This window comes from Epinephelus fuscoguttatus, linkage group LG23 (genome assembly GCF_011397635.1).
Source record: "Epinephelus fuscoguttatus linkage group LG23, E.fuscoguttatus.final_Chr_v1".
NCBI classification, from domain to species: Eukaryota; Metazoa; Chordata; class Actinopteri; order Perciformes; family Serranidae; genus Epinephelus; species Epinephelus fuscoguttatus.
Window position 1 is genome coordinate 12468186 of NC_064774.1, and position 14872 is coordinate 12483057.

The window sequence follows — 14872 nt, forward strand, 5'->3', positions numbered from 1 at the left end:
TGGTGCTCAAGGTACCAAAACATGCATTTGAACAACTCAACATCAATGTCTCTTAACAGAAATCATGACCTGGTTACTCAAGATAATCCACAGACCTTGTTGTGAGCAGTTTCATGTAGGAACTATTTTCTTTCTACTGAACTACACCCGCCAACCGTATAACAGCGCAGAAGGAAGTGTGCATCTACTTATGGATGAGAAGTTAGCCAGCTAGCTAGCTTTGTTAGGCTCAAGCTGGTACAAAATACTTCTGTAATGTAAACACTAAGCAATTTTTAGTTTATAAATCGCTGGTAGCGAAACATTTAGTGATAGCCCGCAGGCTGTATCTTCCAAAATAATTGGGATTGATTTCATTACTGTTGTTTGCTGTCAGTTTTCTTAGCTTTGCTAGCTTACTAACTTGCTAGTTAGCTAGTTAGCTGTGCTAAGATTGAGTTGGTACAAATTACTATGTAATGTGAACACTTAACAATTGTTTGCCCATCTTGTTTCATCGAAGTCACAAATATTGGTTGGATGACTTAAAAATGTGACAAAAAGTGAGTTAAATCACGATTTTAAAGGAATTAATATTTTTTTCTTCTATTTTCTTCTTTGCTCATGGATGTGAGGCTCATGCTCACAACAACGCAAAAAGTAAACATTAATGGTGGCCTCCTCAGCTGAACTGCAACGTTAGCTAACTCAGCGGTGCTAGGTGAGCTAGCAGTAGATAACTCCCTTTTTGTCAATTTTTTAAAATCATTTTACCAGTATTTGTTACTATGATAAAAACAAGTGGGGCAGGTCATTTGTACCAACTTGACCTTACAATCTAGCTTTTTATAACTGGTCTCAAAACATTTAGTGCTACCTCCTAGCTTGCTAGCTAGCTTGTAGGCTGTATCCCCCATAAGAACTGGGATTCACTTTGTTACTGTCGTCTGCTGTAATTTCTTTTAATGTCTTCACAATTAAATCATAACGAATAGTAGTTTGTGCCTGAACGTGCTCTACATTGACAGTAGAGGAACAGATGCCTCTAAATAACCATTCTGGTCCCCCACGAGCCAGCTGCCAACCAAATCACTGTGCAAAAATGAGCGCACACCTCCTGCTAGCTCACCTAGCACCGCTGAGCTGGCGTTACAACTCAGCTGAGGAGGACGCCATTAATGTTTACGTCTTGCACGGTCACAAGCTTCTTGTTCATGAGTAGATGCACGCTTCCTTCTGCACTGTGATGCGGTTGGCGGTTTGGTAAAAAGAAAATAGTTCCTGCATGAAACTGCTCACAACAAGGTCTGTGGATTATCTTGAGTAACTGGACCACACCCGGCCAACTGTATCACCATGCAGAAGGAAGCGTGCATCTACTCATGGATGAGAGGCTAGCAAGCTAGCTCTCTAAGATCAAGTTGGTACAAATTTCTTATTCAGACACTTTCAAAGTCACAAATAATGGTTAGATGACTTAAAAATTGGACAAAAAGTGAGTTAAATCACACTTAAAATGGGTCATGAATTCGTTTCAAATGTATTTTTTGGCACTTTGAGCACCACAAACTGAGTGCCATCTAGTTCCATTATATTGGAGAGAAGGCAGACATCTCTACAGTCGTTATCGCCAACGCTCAGCAACTCTAAAACAATCTAGAATGATACACAGCGCTACGGGTAAGAGGAAAAATATGTATTTTTGATTTTGGGGTGAACTGCCCCTTTTACAGTCACTGGACGGAGGAAGGAAACACAACTTATTCATTTGTACTCTTTCAGCTAAAGTGTAAAAAAAAATGCTTCTGACGACAATGATTAAAAAAACAATAAAACACCAAGTGAGATTTTATATCACTTTTTTATTTCTCATTTTTATGCCAATATTGCAAGTTTTTTTTTCTCGTTTTTTTCTTTTCTTCTTTTAATGACATACAGATTTGAGCATGATCTGGAGCTGCAATATGTACAAAAACAAAACTAACGTATGTTATAAAAAAACCAAACAAAAAAAAAACAAAAGAAAAACAAAACAAAAAAAACAAAACCGTCCCCTTTGTTTTTGACGTTATTGCTAAAATGTTACAAACGGCACAGGTTTCTACCATCAGCAACCCTTTGAGCACTGAGTATACTACCACAATGACACCTCTGCTTACCATTTACTAGAATAATACACAGATACAGTGAGAGTGAAAGGACATGGAGGAGGAGGAGGAGGAGGAGGAGGAGGAAGAGGAACGAAAAAAGTGATTCAACTGGAGCAAAGCTAAGCATAACAGGCTGTTAAAAACAAGAAGGAAAAGGGAGGAAACTCCAAATGTACATACATGAACATGAAAGAGTGAGGATGAATGTGTGAGAGTAAAGAAAGGTTAGCGCTCTGTAGTGCAAACAGCCAAATAGTCTTAAGGAGAAAGTAAGGCTGAGTGCGACAGAGAAGGGCTCCACACTCCTTTTTTTTGTTTCTTCTTTTTCTAAAGTTATCTGTTTAAAGCTGCCTCTCACTCTGCCCTGTTTTGTTTAGCAGTGCATGAAAACTACATTATAAAAGACATTTGGCATATTAGAGGATACATACATTGTTCAGAGCTCATTATAAAAAAAACAAACAAACACAAGAACAGCTGCTTTTGGAAGAGTAAAAACAAATATGACCAGACACACAAAGAGAACCGGTTATTTTTCTGTAAAAGCATCGCTAATGATTCTTTTCTTTCCTCTCTGAAAGCTTTGTCGCCAGGTTAATGCAGCGTGCGATTCTAAGAAGGCATGTAACATTTTCTTTTTGACCCCTTTTGATAGCTCGTTACAAGTGAGACATCCTCCCGAAAACTGTAAACCAGCTCAGATTGTCAAGGCGACACATTTTTTTGAAAAAGCATGCATCACCCCCTTTATTAGTTTGAGCGGATGTGACAAAAGCTGCTCTGTTCAGACTCGCGTGAGGAGATGAAGAGGAGCCAGAGGTGGTTAGCCGTAAGAGGCGACTCAGCATGTAAACAAAAACCCAAAAATATCCAAGCTCAAGGGAGGAAGAGGAGGAGGAGGAGGGAGGGGAGAGGAAGAGGAAGAGGAAGGGTGATGCTAATGCAGAGGCTATGTTAAAAACTCGCTGAATTTTTAGAGCTAGTAGAAAAAACACTCAAGTTAAAAATCTACAGTTAAGATTTTGTGACCTCCATCCTGCAGAGTAAAGGGTTTCAGGGGTTGACCTGCAGCTCGTGAAGGAGCGCGTGATATTTTGACGCTACACTGCCGCCGCCGCTGCACCTACAACTCCTCAACGTTTTCCAGAATGGACAGGAAGTGGCCTCTTTTTTTAAAAAACTCCCAGGCCAACCTAGGCAGCACGGGCAATAATAATGCACTTTTTTTTAATTCTGACATAAGACAAGGGGAGACTTTGTACCAATAATTTAAAAAATATCAATATTACAATATAAAACATTTAACATTAATGACCGACAGGTGGGCGAGGGTGGCGAAACGCGGGGGCATAACTTAAATCCTTTTCTTTACATCGAAGGGGGTGCAATCCTTTTTTGTTCCTATTTCAAAGGTTTGTAAAAATTCTTCATTAATAAGCAGACATTCAAGTTATTTTCTTTTTAATTTCCCCGGAAGTGTTTACAGTCGTACTGTAATACTAAGATCACACGTATTGCCTTTGAATGTTTTCTCCACGATTATTATTATCATCAGACATTTGGATCCTGGTGGAAGACAGATAAAACCCCGTGAATCTCAAGTTTGTTTTTTTGGAGAGAAGTTTGAACACTTTGAAATGGAGCGAGTCTGACTCAATATTCCATTACAGCAACTACACACACACACACACACATACACACATACACACACACACACACGTATTTGCTGGCTGGTGAACTAGTGCTCAGGCGGACAGATAAACCATGAAATGACCTGTACAATATTGCTGTTCTGTTTGGAAAATGCACATCTTCAATAACACACATTTAGAAGGCCTTTATACTCCTACAGGAGACGCGGTCGGCATGAACACGGATGAGTGCAACTACTCGGACAGTGACAACGTACACACGCTTTGTTTCTGCAAAGATAATAAACCACAGGAGATATATTTATTTTTTTTTGTTTTAAAAAGAAGGCTGAAAAAGGGAGCTTACAGCGCTCGTGAGACATTGTACCAAAAGTGAGAAGGTGCTGGGCACCGCATGAGAATAAAAAACGGGCTTTATTGTACTTGTACACCAAATGAGAACAGGCGAAGGCTGAGTAAATCCTTCTGAAGGCTGCTTTTTGCATGACAGGGTGGATCTGGAGCCGCAGCGACGAGCCCGAGGACAGCAGAGCTCCTGTGATAAGAAGCGAGGCATCAGCTTGTCTTTGTGCTAAGCACAGGTTCTTCCAACGTGAGTAAACAGCAGAGAAGAAAAGGTGAAGTTTTTTTTGTTGTTTTTTTTTAATGGAATTGAAGTTATCGGTAAGGCCACATCAAATTGTAAAGTGTTTTTTTTTTTGTCTTTTTTTTTTTGGAGAACCACTGGAGTTAAATGCCACCAGAACTACAGCACACACTGGAAGACACCTCGCTAGGTGCAGCTTTGACAGACGAAGTTTCACTACATTACGGCTACGTTCACATCACCAGCAACTGAGGCTCAAATCTGATTTCTTTTAGCTCTCAAGTCACACAGATCGGATATTTCCAGAGTGGTGTGGACGCAGAAATCCTTTTTCTTCCACTCGGATCTGGGCCACTTTCTCATGTGCTCCTAGATCCGATCACTGGCGACCGCTGCGAGAACGGTCACCATCAGAACTCGTCTATTTCTCTTCATACATCCATGTTTTTCCATGTCGTTCTTCACCATGTAGAGTCAGAGCGGTCCATTAAACCCAAGTCCCCCGAAAACAGCACCAGGCTTTGAAGCCAATTTTACATAGCAGCGAAACATGAAGTACAACTTCTGGGTCCACTAGGTGACGCCACTGGGCCCAGAAACACTTTTTCCCATAGACTTAGACTGGTAGAGAGCTGTCTGTAAATCAGTGGATAGTTTTTTTTTTGAGCACCACAACCCCTGTGGACTTTGATCCATTCAGTCCGATAACATCTCGAAAGTCTAGACGAGCCTCATGATTAAATTTTCATCCCCATTCAAGTTAGCTAGCTGCTCAGCCGGTGGAGGTCTCTAGGGTACCCACAGTATGGAAGATCTAGGTATTTTCATACAGCAGAAACATCAAGCTTTCTTGGCTTCATGCACTACTGATGGACTTTCATAGGAATGAACAGGGCCCCGCCTCAAATGCTGTATCCAGGTCTCTTTATACATCCAGGGTTTAAGCTACAGACGGCTGCCGTGTTGCCTCCGCGGCAGGATTGCCAATAGAGCCCAACTGCCAAGTATTTTCATGCCGTGACGGCGTTGTTATGAGGCACCGAGAGAGATATTGGAAAATAGACCTGGACGTCCCAAAGCAGGGATACTCAACTTGCTTGGCCTACGGCCCACTTTTGTAAAAGGGCAGGAGGCCAGGGGCCAGTTAACAAACAAACATTAATAATATGTATCAGATAAAATGAATAAACAAGTCAAATCCAGCCCCGCACAGGTTGGGTGTACACAGGGGTGTTTCTAGAATTTGAGGACAACTGGGGCTTAATCCGGACCTCAGCTGGGGGTTTGGACATGGACTGTATAAAATAATGGACGTAGCTACCATCCATCCACCCATTTTAATCCGCTTATCCAGGGCCGGGTTGCAGGGGAAGCAGGCAAAGCAAAGCCCCCCAGACGTCAATCTCTCCAGCAATTCTTTCCAGCTCCTCCTGGGGGACCCCAAGGCGTTCCCAGGCCAGATGAGATATGTAATCCCTCCAGTGTGTTCTTGGTCTCCCCCAGGCCCTCCTACCAGTGGGACGTGGCCAGAACACCTCCAACGGGAGGTGCCCAGGAGGCATCCTCATCAGATGCCCGAACCACCTCAACTGACCCCTTTCAACACGAAGGAGCAGCGGCTCTACTCCGAGCTCCCTCAAGATGGCGGAGCTCCTTACCCTATCTCTAAGGCTGAGCCCAGACACCCCACGGAGGAACTCACTTCAGCTGTAGCTACCATATCATCACCCACTGGTTTGTAGAGTGCCAGTCTGAAACCTCCAGTTCAGCATGTAGCCATTGCCATCTTGGATATTTGGAACCAGCGGCATGGACGTTAACATGGAAGAGCGAGGGCTGGATCTGACTGAGAAGCCAAGGACACTATCGGCAGACAGTCAATCACTCATAACGGCCACGCCCTTAAACAAACACCTGTACAGTTGTCACGGATGGTGAAATTAGCTATAGAGACTAAAACCATTTTTGTACCAGGCTGTTAACAAGTTTATTTCTTCTGTAAAGTTGGGCATTTTAACATGGTGGTCTATGGGGATTGACTCGCTTTGGAGCCAGCCTCTAGTGGTCATTAGAGGAACTGCAGTTTTGACATTAGCCTATTTTTTTCAGCCCCTAAAAGTGGCTGTTTGGGTTTGGAAGAACTGTTCCTATCGTGACCCGACACTTCTGACTCTCCACAGATTTGCTAACAGAGCTAGTGGACCGAAAGCCGATTTGTACGACAGCCTGGTATTCCGAAAACAAATGGGCGTCGCTCCAAAACTACTCCACACTCTCCCAAACAGAAGCAACTGGCTAATCAGCATGCTGAATGACATCATCGGACGTTCCTGCAGCGGTAATCCTTTGGGAAAGTAAGCCTTCACGTCTATGTTTCGCAAATGTGACGTTTTTTGTCCAACGCACATGAATGTGAACAGTCCAGGCAGATAAATCGGATATGGAGAGACAATCGGACTTGAGCGCTGAGCCCCGTGATGTGAACGTAGCCTCTGATACGTTAACAGTGACCGATAGAGCAACAGATACAGAATATTAGATATGTGAGCGGTTTGACTGTGTACACAGTAAGAATATACAGTACTAAGGCTATCCTTTGAAGTCAACGACTACGCTTTGTTACATTAGTTTGACTCGTTTCTCGTAACCGTGGAAGTCTAGTTTTTCACGTATTCTGCAAAGTGTTGCTATGGCTCCATGTGAGATGTACTGATGTGTATACTTTCCGAAGGAGACATAGCGCACATAGAGTATTGCAGGCAAGGCAGAGGCGTTGCTTAAAGCTTTTCTTTTTAAAGACTTCATAAAAACCAATGATAAAACATAGGCCCTCTGAGGTTATTCCCCAATTTAAAAAAACAAAACAAAACAAAACAAAAACAACCTTCGCTTATGTAAATAAACAACCCAGACTTCAGATTTTTTTTTTCCCAACAGAAGAAGCAAGAGTATAAAAAAAAAAAAAAAATCAATCCAAAGATTGAAAAAGCAGGCGTTTGTTTGTAGTAAGGTCGTAATAACATACAGGTTGGGATTTTGGACCTCAAAGGGGGGAAAACAAAGCCCAAGCTCAGAGGAAGAATAGAAACTATTTGGTAACAAAAGTGTACTATATGTTTAATACAAAAAAGGTATGGAGAAAAATGTACCTTTACTAAAGCTTATACAAGATCCTTGGTCCATAAAAACTATGTTATCGTCACGTTTTTTATGTGTGTCCCTCTGCATCCTCCCTCCAACAACAATACATCCAGCCCCCTTTAGGAAACCACAAATCAATGCAAAATAACACAAAAGGAATAATTATAAAACAAGTGGTGGGAGGGGGAGGAGGAGGAGGAGGAGGAGGAGGAGGAAGGGGAGCAGGGCGGCGCAAAAATATACTTTGAGGAGATTTTTTTATTTTGTGGATGTATTGTTGTTGTGGTTTTTCGCAGCCGTAGAAAGGTGCTGGTGCTCTGAGCCTGCAGGAACTTCACTCATTCCAAACACCAGAACTGGATAGGCAGGTCCCTAAAGTAACCACAGGAGAGGGGGGGGGGCGTGTCAAGGAGCACTTATTCCCGTCGGCTTGTGATGTCACTCCTCCTTCAGATTTCCCCTGCTCCGTTTCTCCCACCGAATTTTTTTTTTTTCCATTTCAGCTTCTTTGTATCCAAAATTACGCAGCACTTTAGAGTGAGTCAGTCTTTGTTTATTATTTCCCATAGTCTTTATATACCTTGTGGTACATCTGCTCTCAAGGCATATACGTATTGAGTGGCCCCCTGTGTGCGTTAGGAGACCACGGCTGCGGCGGTGGAGGATGAGGATGTGACTCCCGCGCTGGAGGTGCTGTTGGGGCCGTAGACGCCGGCGCCGGCCTCCTGGCTGTTGTTGCTGAGCAGGCTGGCGTTCCCGGCCCGCAGGATGGCCCCCGCGGCGCTGCAGTGTGGCCGCGGCCCGGGCTCCGGCGTGTAGGTGAAGGTCAGTGTGGTGGAATAGATGATGCCGTCGTTCCTAACCAGCGTGACGGGCACCTGGACAGGCTGCCGCACCCAGCGCCAGCCCTCGCGGAAGGCGGAGATGTCAGGCACCACGCACAGCATGCTCTCCGCACACCTGTGGATAGTTTGGAAGAAGGGAAACGACACATGTTAGAGTCATCAGATTTTTGTCTGTGCTTGACAAACTGATTGATTGATTTGTTAATTCACGTTTAAACTGACGATGTTAACGCTAGTAACCACCCTAACAAAACAAGTATTTTATAGGTGGACAGAAAATAAAATGGAGATACTTATCTTTACCAAATGCGTGACTTTTAACAGAACTTTTTATGGGTCATTGAACACAGCATAGGCTGAACCCTTCATTTGTTTTTTTTTTCTTCCTTAGCAGCAGGAGTTTGTGAAGTTGTGGTGTTGACAACTGATCAGCTCCGATGAGATCAGATCAGAGGATTAGAGGAGCAGCTGCTGCACAGGCGAGTGAAAGCAAACTTTAAGAATCAGCGCAATGATCTATTAAGTTTCACTTTCACTGCGCCCGGCGTTCTGCTGCTCCGCCTGTGCCCAAAGTACGCTCTGCACTCTGAGTGTGGTGTAATGAATAACCGAACGGTGTTTATATAGATCCAGCTCCAAAAGTAGAAAATAAATATGTGAATGGACCGCAAGTGGCTTGCGAATGTATGAAGTTTCCGGCTGTAGAGTGAGTGACCAGCGGACAACTACTTGACACATGGTGCCTCTCAAATTTGAGGAAGTATCCTTAAATGGCTGAATTTCAAGGAGGCTACGACATCGAATCCCACTGAGGGACTGTTCCAATGTCAAAGATGCCTCGAATTTGACCCAGGACCGAGTCCTTCCCTCAGAGAATTTTCAATGATGCATGTTTGTATCGTCAGGGGGAACAAAGTACCAACAATTCTTTGTGCATGATATGCTGGAATTAAAGGCAGGGCTGCACCTGGACACTCCCTAGCCTGTTCCCGTGTGTGTTCACCGAATGCTGGGGGGTGTCTTGCCTAGCCTCTGTAGAACTTGGCTTGGAAGGACCTGTCCTACGAAGGAAGCATCCTTGACTTTGAGAAGCACTCGAGAGACAGCAAACTAGCTTAAAAACATGGCCAAATGCAAGAATGACGCTGAATATGTTAACTGTGTGGACTTTAAACTAATGACTATGTAGAAATCTGGGTGAGAGAGGGGGGGTGGCATGCAGCAGGGGGCCGTGGGTTGGAATCAAACCCATGGCCGTTACAGTAAGGATACAGCTTTTGTAGACGGGACGCCAGCTCTGCTAGGTGAGCTAGTAGGCGCTGCTCTGGGATGGTCAGCTCAAGGCTTATTTTAAAATGAGTCAGGGACAGTCTGATGCTCTGCTGTCAATCGTCGGGCCGAACTATAGTTCGTAAAATGGTATAAAGTAGTTGGGGGTACAATTCGTTTAGGTATGTGTTGCTGCTTGCCTAATAAGGAGACGTTGAAAGTGAGCTAACATTGACACAAACCACGAACACTACCAGAAGAAAACATCTACAATGTCTACAAGTTGAAAATAATAAAGGCTGTAAGTGTGCGGCACTGCAACCCTCCAGCTAGTTAAAAACAACAACACATTTGGTGTTTGCAAACAGAAATGATTCACGTCTTTATTTGTTAATACCTGGTCTAAACAGGCTCGCGGCCCCTTCTCATACACACGTTGTTAACCCAGGGTTGACCTTAGCCCTGGGCCACCTCTACGGGCCCTGGGTCATTTATCAGTTTGAACATCCCTAAATTCTCGTGCTTACTTAACGTCGTGTGACACTGTCAACTTTTAGCCCCGGGTTAAGTCCACTTTCAGAGGCTAACCCTGCTCCGGAGCATAGCCAGTTAACCCTAGGCTAAACTCGGGGTTTTTTATGTGTCAGGATTGTGCCAGTGTGGACGCTGTCTGAGCCTCAGGCTAAAGGTCTGTGACGCTGTAGTGTTTCTCAGACAGCATCATTCATGTTCCCCCACTGTCTCCGACCTAATGCCTGCTGGGTGGCACTGATGGACACATAAAATATCACCTGTCTGTGAATCACTCTTGAAAGGTTTTGGGATCACTCAGAGCAACATAACGTCTGCACAGGTCTGAAGAAGAAGGATGATACAACCTGACTCATGAGATTCAGACCATTAGACCTCCACAGGATCTGTCTGACTGGGAGCATTTTAAAAGCTTTTATTAATTCAAATGACACTAACGACTTATCCATATCTGCTTTATATTCATTAAACTTGAAGGCCATCATTTTCTGTGACTGTGATTCCTAATAAATTCTCAAATTAGTCATAATGGACAATTTGTATGCTGATGAAGAGAAAGAAATCCAGAATGACTGGCTGGCTGGCTGTGGCTCAGAGGTAGAGCAGGTCAACCGCTAATTGGAAGAGCTGCTTTTCAATCCTTTACAACAGTTATGAGGTATGGAAATATCAAGGTTATAGGCGATTTCAAATGCAAAGCCTTCATTTAGCATTGGTTTTACAGAGAAACAGACACACAGTGCAACGTATTAGGTTTATCACACCGCGGTCCCTCTGACGCTACAAGACTACTTTGCAGTGAGGAGAGCAGACAGTAGATTCGTAGACGTACCTCCAGTTAATGGCTGTAGCAACTTGAATTCAGCCAGGTGATCATTTCCCTGAGATATGCACTGCTCCATAGTAAGGCTACCACTGAGGTCAAAGTTCACCTCAAATGTTACCATTTTTCAGCAGTTTGTCAGCTGGCTAACTAGCTTGTTAGACTAACTTTTTCCCCCGCTTACATCAAGTCCCCAGAAAGTACACCAGACTTGGAAGCCAATTTAATATAGTGGCCAAAGTGTGTAATTACACCCTACACCCTCCCATAGAGGTACATTGTGTAAGAGACCTCTGTAAATCAGTGGATACATTTTTTTGAGCGTCACAACCCCTGCAAAATATCTCGTTTCACTATTGGGATTTAATCCGCTCGGTCCGACAACATTTCATAAGTCTAGAAGAGCCATACAATTAAATAATTTCATCCCCATTTAAGTTAGCGGAAGGCTAAACTGAAGGTTAGCTGCTCAGCTGGTGGAAGTCTCTAGTGTGCCTATTAATGCGGAAGATCCAGGTAATTTTATACACAGGAAATCAAACTTCTTCAGCTTCATGCACCACTGGGCAACTTTCATAGGAGTGACCAGGGCCCCACCTCCAACTCTGTCTCCAGTTCTCTTTATACAACTATGATTTAGACCAAGGAAAACGCGGAGTAATACTGGAAGGTAGACCTTGTTGCCATTGTAGACGGCTATCACATCATGGCTAACAATCAATTAGATTGTTTGGTTTTACCTATGTGTTTTCAAAAATTGTAGTTAAGTAAGAAACTTCAGGCATTATTTTTTATACTATATGAAAGAATTATGGTAAGTTGGTGACACACTCTCCGCCTGGATGACTAAACACATGCTGTAGTTCAAGGTCTGTTCACTTCTAACTGGAAATTTTACAGCCAGGTAAAATATTGTTCACTAAAAAAAACAGTTATTGTGAAACTATGACAAAAAATAAATATTGAATTAAATTAGACTGACATGAAAACTAAGCTTGATGGACTAAAAAAAGAGCTAAAACAAAACAACATGTAACTTTTGTAAGCGACTATTTTTCAATTTAAAATTCTTAAAATTCTTCTCGAAAGTAACAGTGGACAGAGGACAAAAACAATACAAAAGAACACAAACTTTAAATATCAAATACCATTTTGGGTCTACGCATAAAAAGCCCAACTAGGGACATGAGCTGAAAATTAGCAATGGCTATAAACTAAGTCAGTTCCATAATGTATTGGAACTATGTTAAATTGCATCAATTAAAAAAATAATAAAATGACATAAAATAAATGTAAACTGACCTAGTGTCACCATACTGGATTTTCTAGGTATAGAAAGACAATATCTTGAAAAATATCGCTCATCGAGACGATATGATTAGATTTTCGATACCGCGGGGGAAAAAAAAACTGACACTAAGGGCATAAAGTTTAAAATTTGTATTAAAAGATGAATATAACAAGGCTATAACATGACAGTGACAACTTTTGTCTTCTTGGTTAGTAGCAGAGAACAGCAGAATGACAGCAGTAAACTTTAACAATAAAAGCGAGCAAGAAAGTGCAGCTGTTAGCGGTGTATCGATACTGCGGAAAATGAGTACTGAACCAATATTTTTGACAAAACTCCATCTGAAAAGACACCGCTGCTGTCATCGGCAGCTGCAGCTTGTTAACAGACGACCAAACAAAGTCATTACTACTTTTACTAAAAGATCTGCACCTCTTGCACCTCTGCGTTAGCTTAAAATCAGGTGTGGACACCCTGAAATAAAAGCTTATTTCAGGTCGGGACTGTGGGTCGTTAAGCGAATGCTATTTCTTGATCTCAACAACGAGTCTCTCCCCCAGTGTGGAATTGTACATCGAAAATAATTGGGATGGTATTTTTTGACGCACACTGTTCGCCGGCGGTGTGTATTGGCCTTAAGTGACCTTCAAGAAAGGTAAAAGACGCACCTGTACATGGTCTCGGCCTCAACGTCTCCGAACCAGACCCGCAGATTTGGAGTGAAGTTCTGTCCTGTCAGCTCCAGCATGGCGACGTCGCCTCCACCGTTTAGCTGTAGTCAGAGAAGATAATTTAAGAAAACTAAACCTCCACTGTGACCAGATCCATGCTCAGGGACTGTGTCCTCAGTGTGTACCTGTAAGCTCTCTACCACAGGCACGGGGGTGACAGGAGAGTGGACAGGGCCCATGCCCTCGTAGAAAGTGTATTCAGCCTTGTCTGTGCTGATGATTGTCCAGGAGGCGCCGTCGTTGATCATCTCCTTGTTTGGTTCCTTTGGGCATGGAGTGGCCTGGCAGAGGGGGAGACATCACCTTAATGCACCTCAGAGGCAGAGATAACCACCAACAACTGCACCTAATCACGACTACTCTCCTCGAGACTTCAATCAAACGTCCCTCTTTGTCTTTACGACCATCTAAATAAGTAAAAACACTGTAGTGGAGAGGACTGCACTCTCCTCTTCAAAGAAAAGACGGCATCCTGACGTAAAATATCCCCAGGCTGCACAATAAAGATGAAGAATAGAGGCAGGATTGTGCTCAAATTCACTTCCATTTCAGTCCAATCAAAAGGTACAGAGATCACTCCCCATTTCTGAAGCAATCATCCTCAATCATCTGTGACCTGTAAGTCACCTCCACTCTGGATTGATGTCTGCGAGTGAAAAGCCGTCGGATGGAAAAAGAAAAAAGTGTGAGACGCTCACTTGAAACTGGATGATCCTTTCTTGGGAAAGGCACAGGTACATGCGTTCTGTGTCCTTCAGGTAGAAGGCACACTTGTGGAGCTGGGAGACGGGGTCGTCGGCGTCGAGCAGCGCCGTCTGCTTGTCCACTTTACGGATGATCTGACAAGAAAAAAGAAAGAAGGAGACGGATTAGAGGATGATAGATGGGAAAATGGAAGTGAAGGACAAAAATATAGATAGACAAGAAAGTTGCATGATTTGAATGGAAGTCAGAGGGGAAAGAAAAAAGACATAAGCAGGAAAGTAGGACGGACAGACAGTAGGGAGACGAAAAGAAAGCCTAAACCAAAAGCAAAGACATTTCTGGACAAACAAGTTCTTTATTTTTTATTTTGGTGCTTGATATTAAAGACAATTTCAACTTTTTGGGAAACACGTTGATTTTCTTTCTTGCCAAGAGTTAGATAAGATGAGGACTGACACCATACTTACATCTGTCTCTTTAGGTCTTCATATTCTTATATCAAACGTTGGTAAACTTACATAAGCTAGTACCGACTTATCTCAAGCAATAATATCACCACACCCACCCATCAATCAGCCTGCAACTTTTAGCCGCATGTAGCTGAGATTAAGTTAGCTAGCTAGTAACAGCATGGTGCGTTGGTGTGTCTTCAGATGTTCGTGGTCTCAAACTTTGTTCCATTTTATCAAAATATCATGATTTTGGGCCCACTGGCTAGAATCTAATCACTATTGCAAGCATTTACATTACATACATTGCTACATGTAGCTACATGCTAACGCCAGGGAAACATGTAAACTTGGTTGCTGTTGTTGATTCTCCCTAATTTTGGATCATATTACTGCTGGAACACGTCTAGTTGTCTTTCGAATCTTTAAGTGTTGATATTTATACGTAGAAAGTGCAACTATTATCCCCGGCAGCAACTACACTGCTACACCAAGCTACATGCTAACGTCAAGGAAACATGTAGTCTTGGTTGTTAATTCCTCATCGAGATTTCTCGTTGTGTTCCTGCTGGAACATGTCCAGTTGTAAAGATTTTAGTTTAGAAGCTTTTATTGGTGATTTTTCATAGTAGTTACTTTTAGCCACATATAGCTGAGATTACGTGAGCTAGCTAGTAACCGTATGGTACGTCGGTGTGTCTTTAAATGTTTACCATCTTG

The 14872-nt window shown here is 42.9% G+C and overlaps 1 protein-coding gene across 1 annotated transcript in view; it reads right to left on the bottom strand.

Moving 5' to 3' along the window:
* Window positions 1-1824: 1824 nt before the first annotated feature.
* rbpjb (recombination signal binding protein for immunoglobulin kappa J region b) overlaps window positions 1825-14872 on the bottom strand; it is a 92163-nt gene continuing 79115 nt past the window's right edge. The window contains exons 8-11 of the mRNA XM_049568763.1: window positions 13697-13837; window positions 13124-13279; window positions 12936-13039; window positions 1825-8468 (exon numbers count right to left, since the gene is read on the bottom strand). Coding sequence (XP_049424720.1) covers window positions 8144-8468; window positions 12936-13039; window positions 13124-13279; window positions 13697-13837 — 726 coding nt within the window. The 3' untranslated portion in view covers window positions 1825-8143. The remainder of the gene's footprint in view (window positions 8469-12935; window positions 13040-13123; window positions 13280-13696; window positions 13838-14872) is intronic.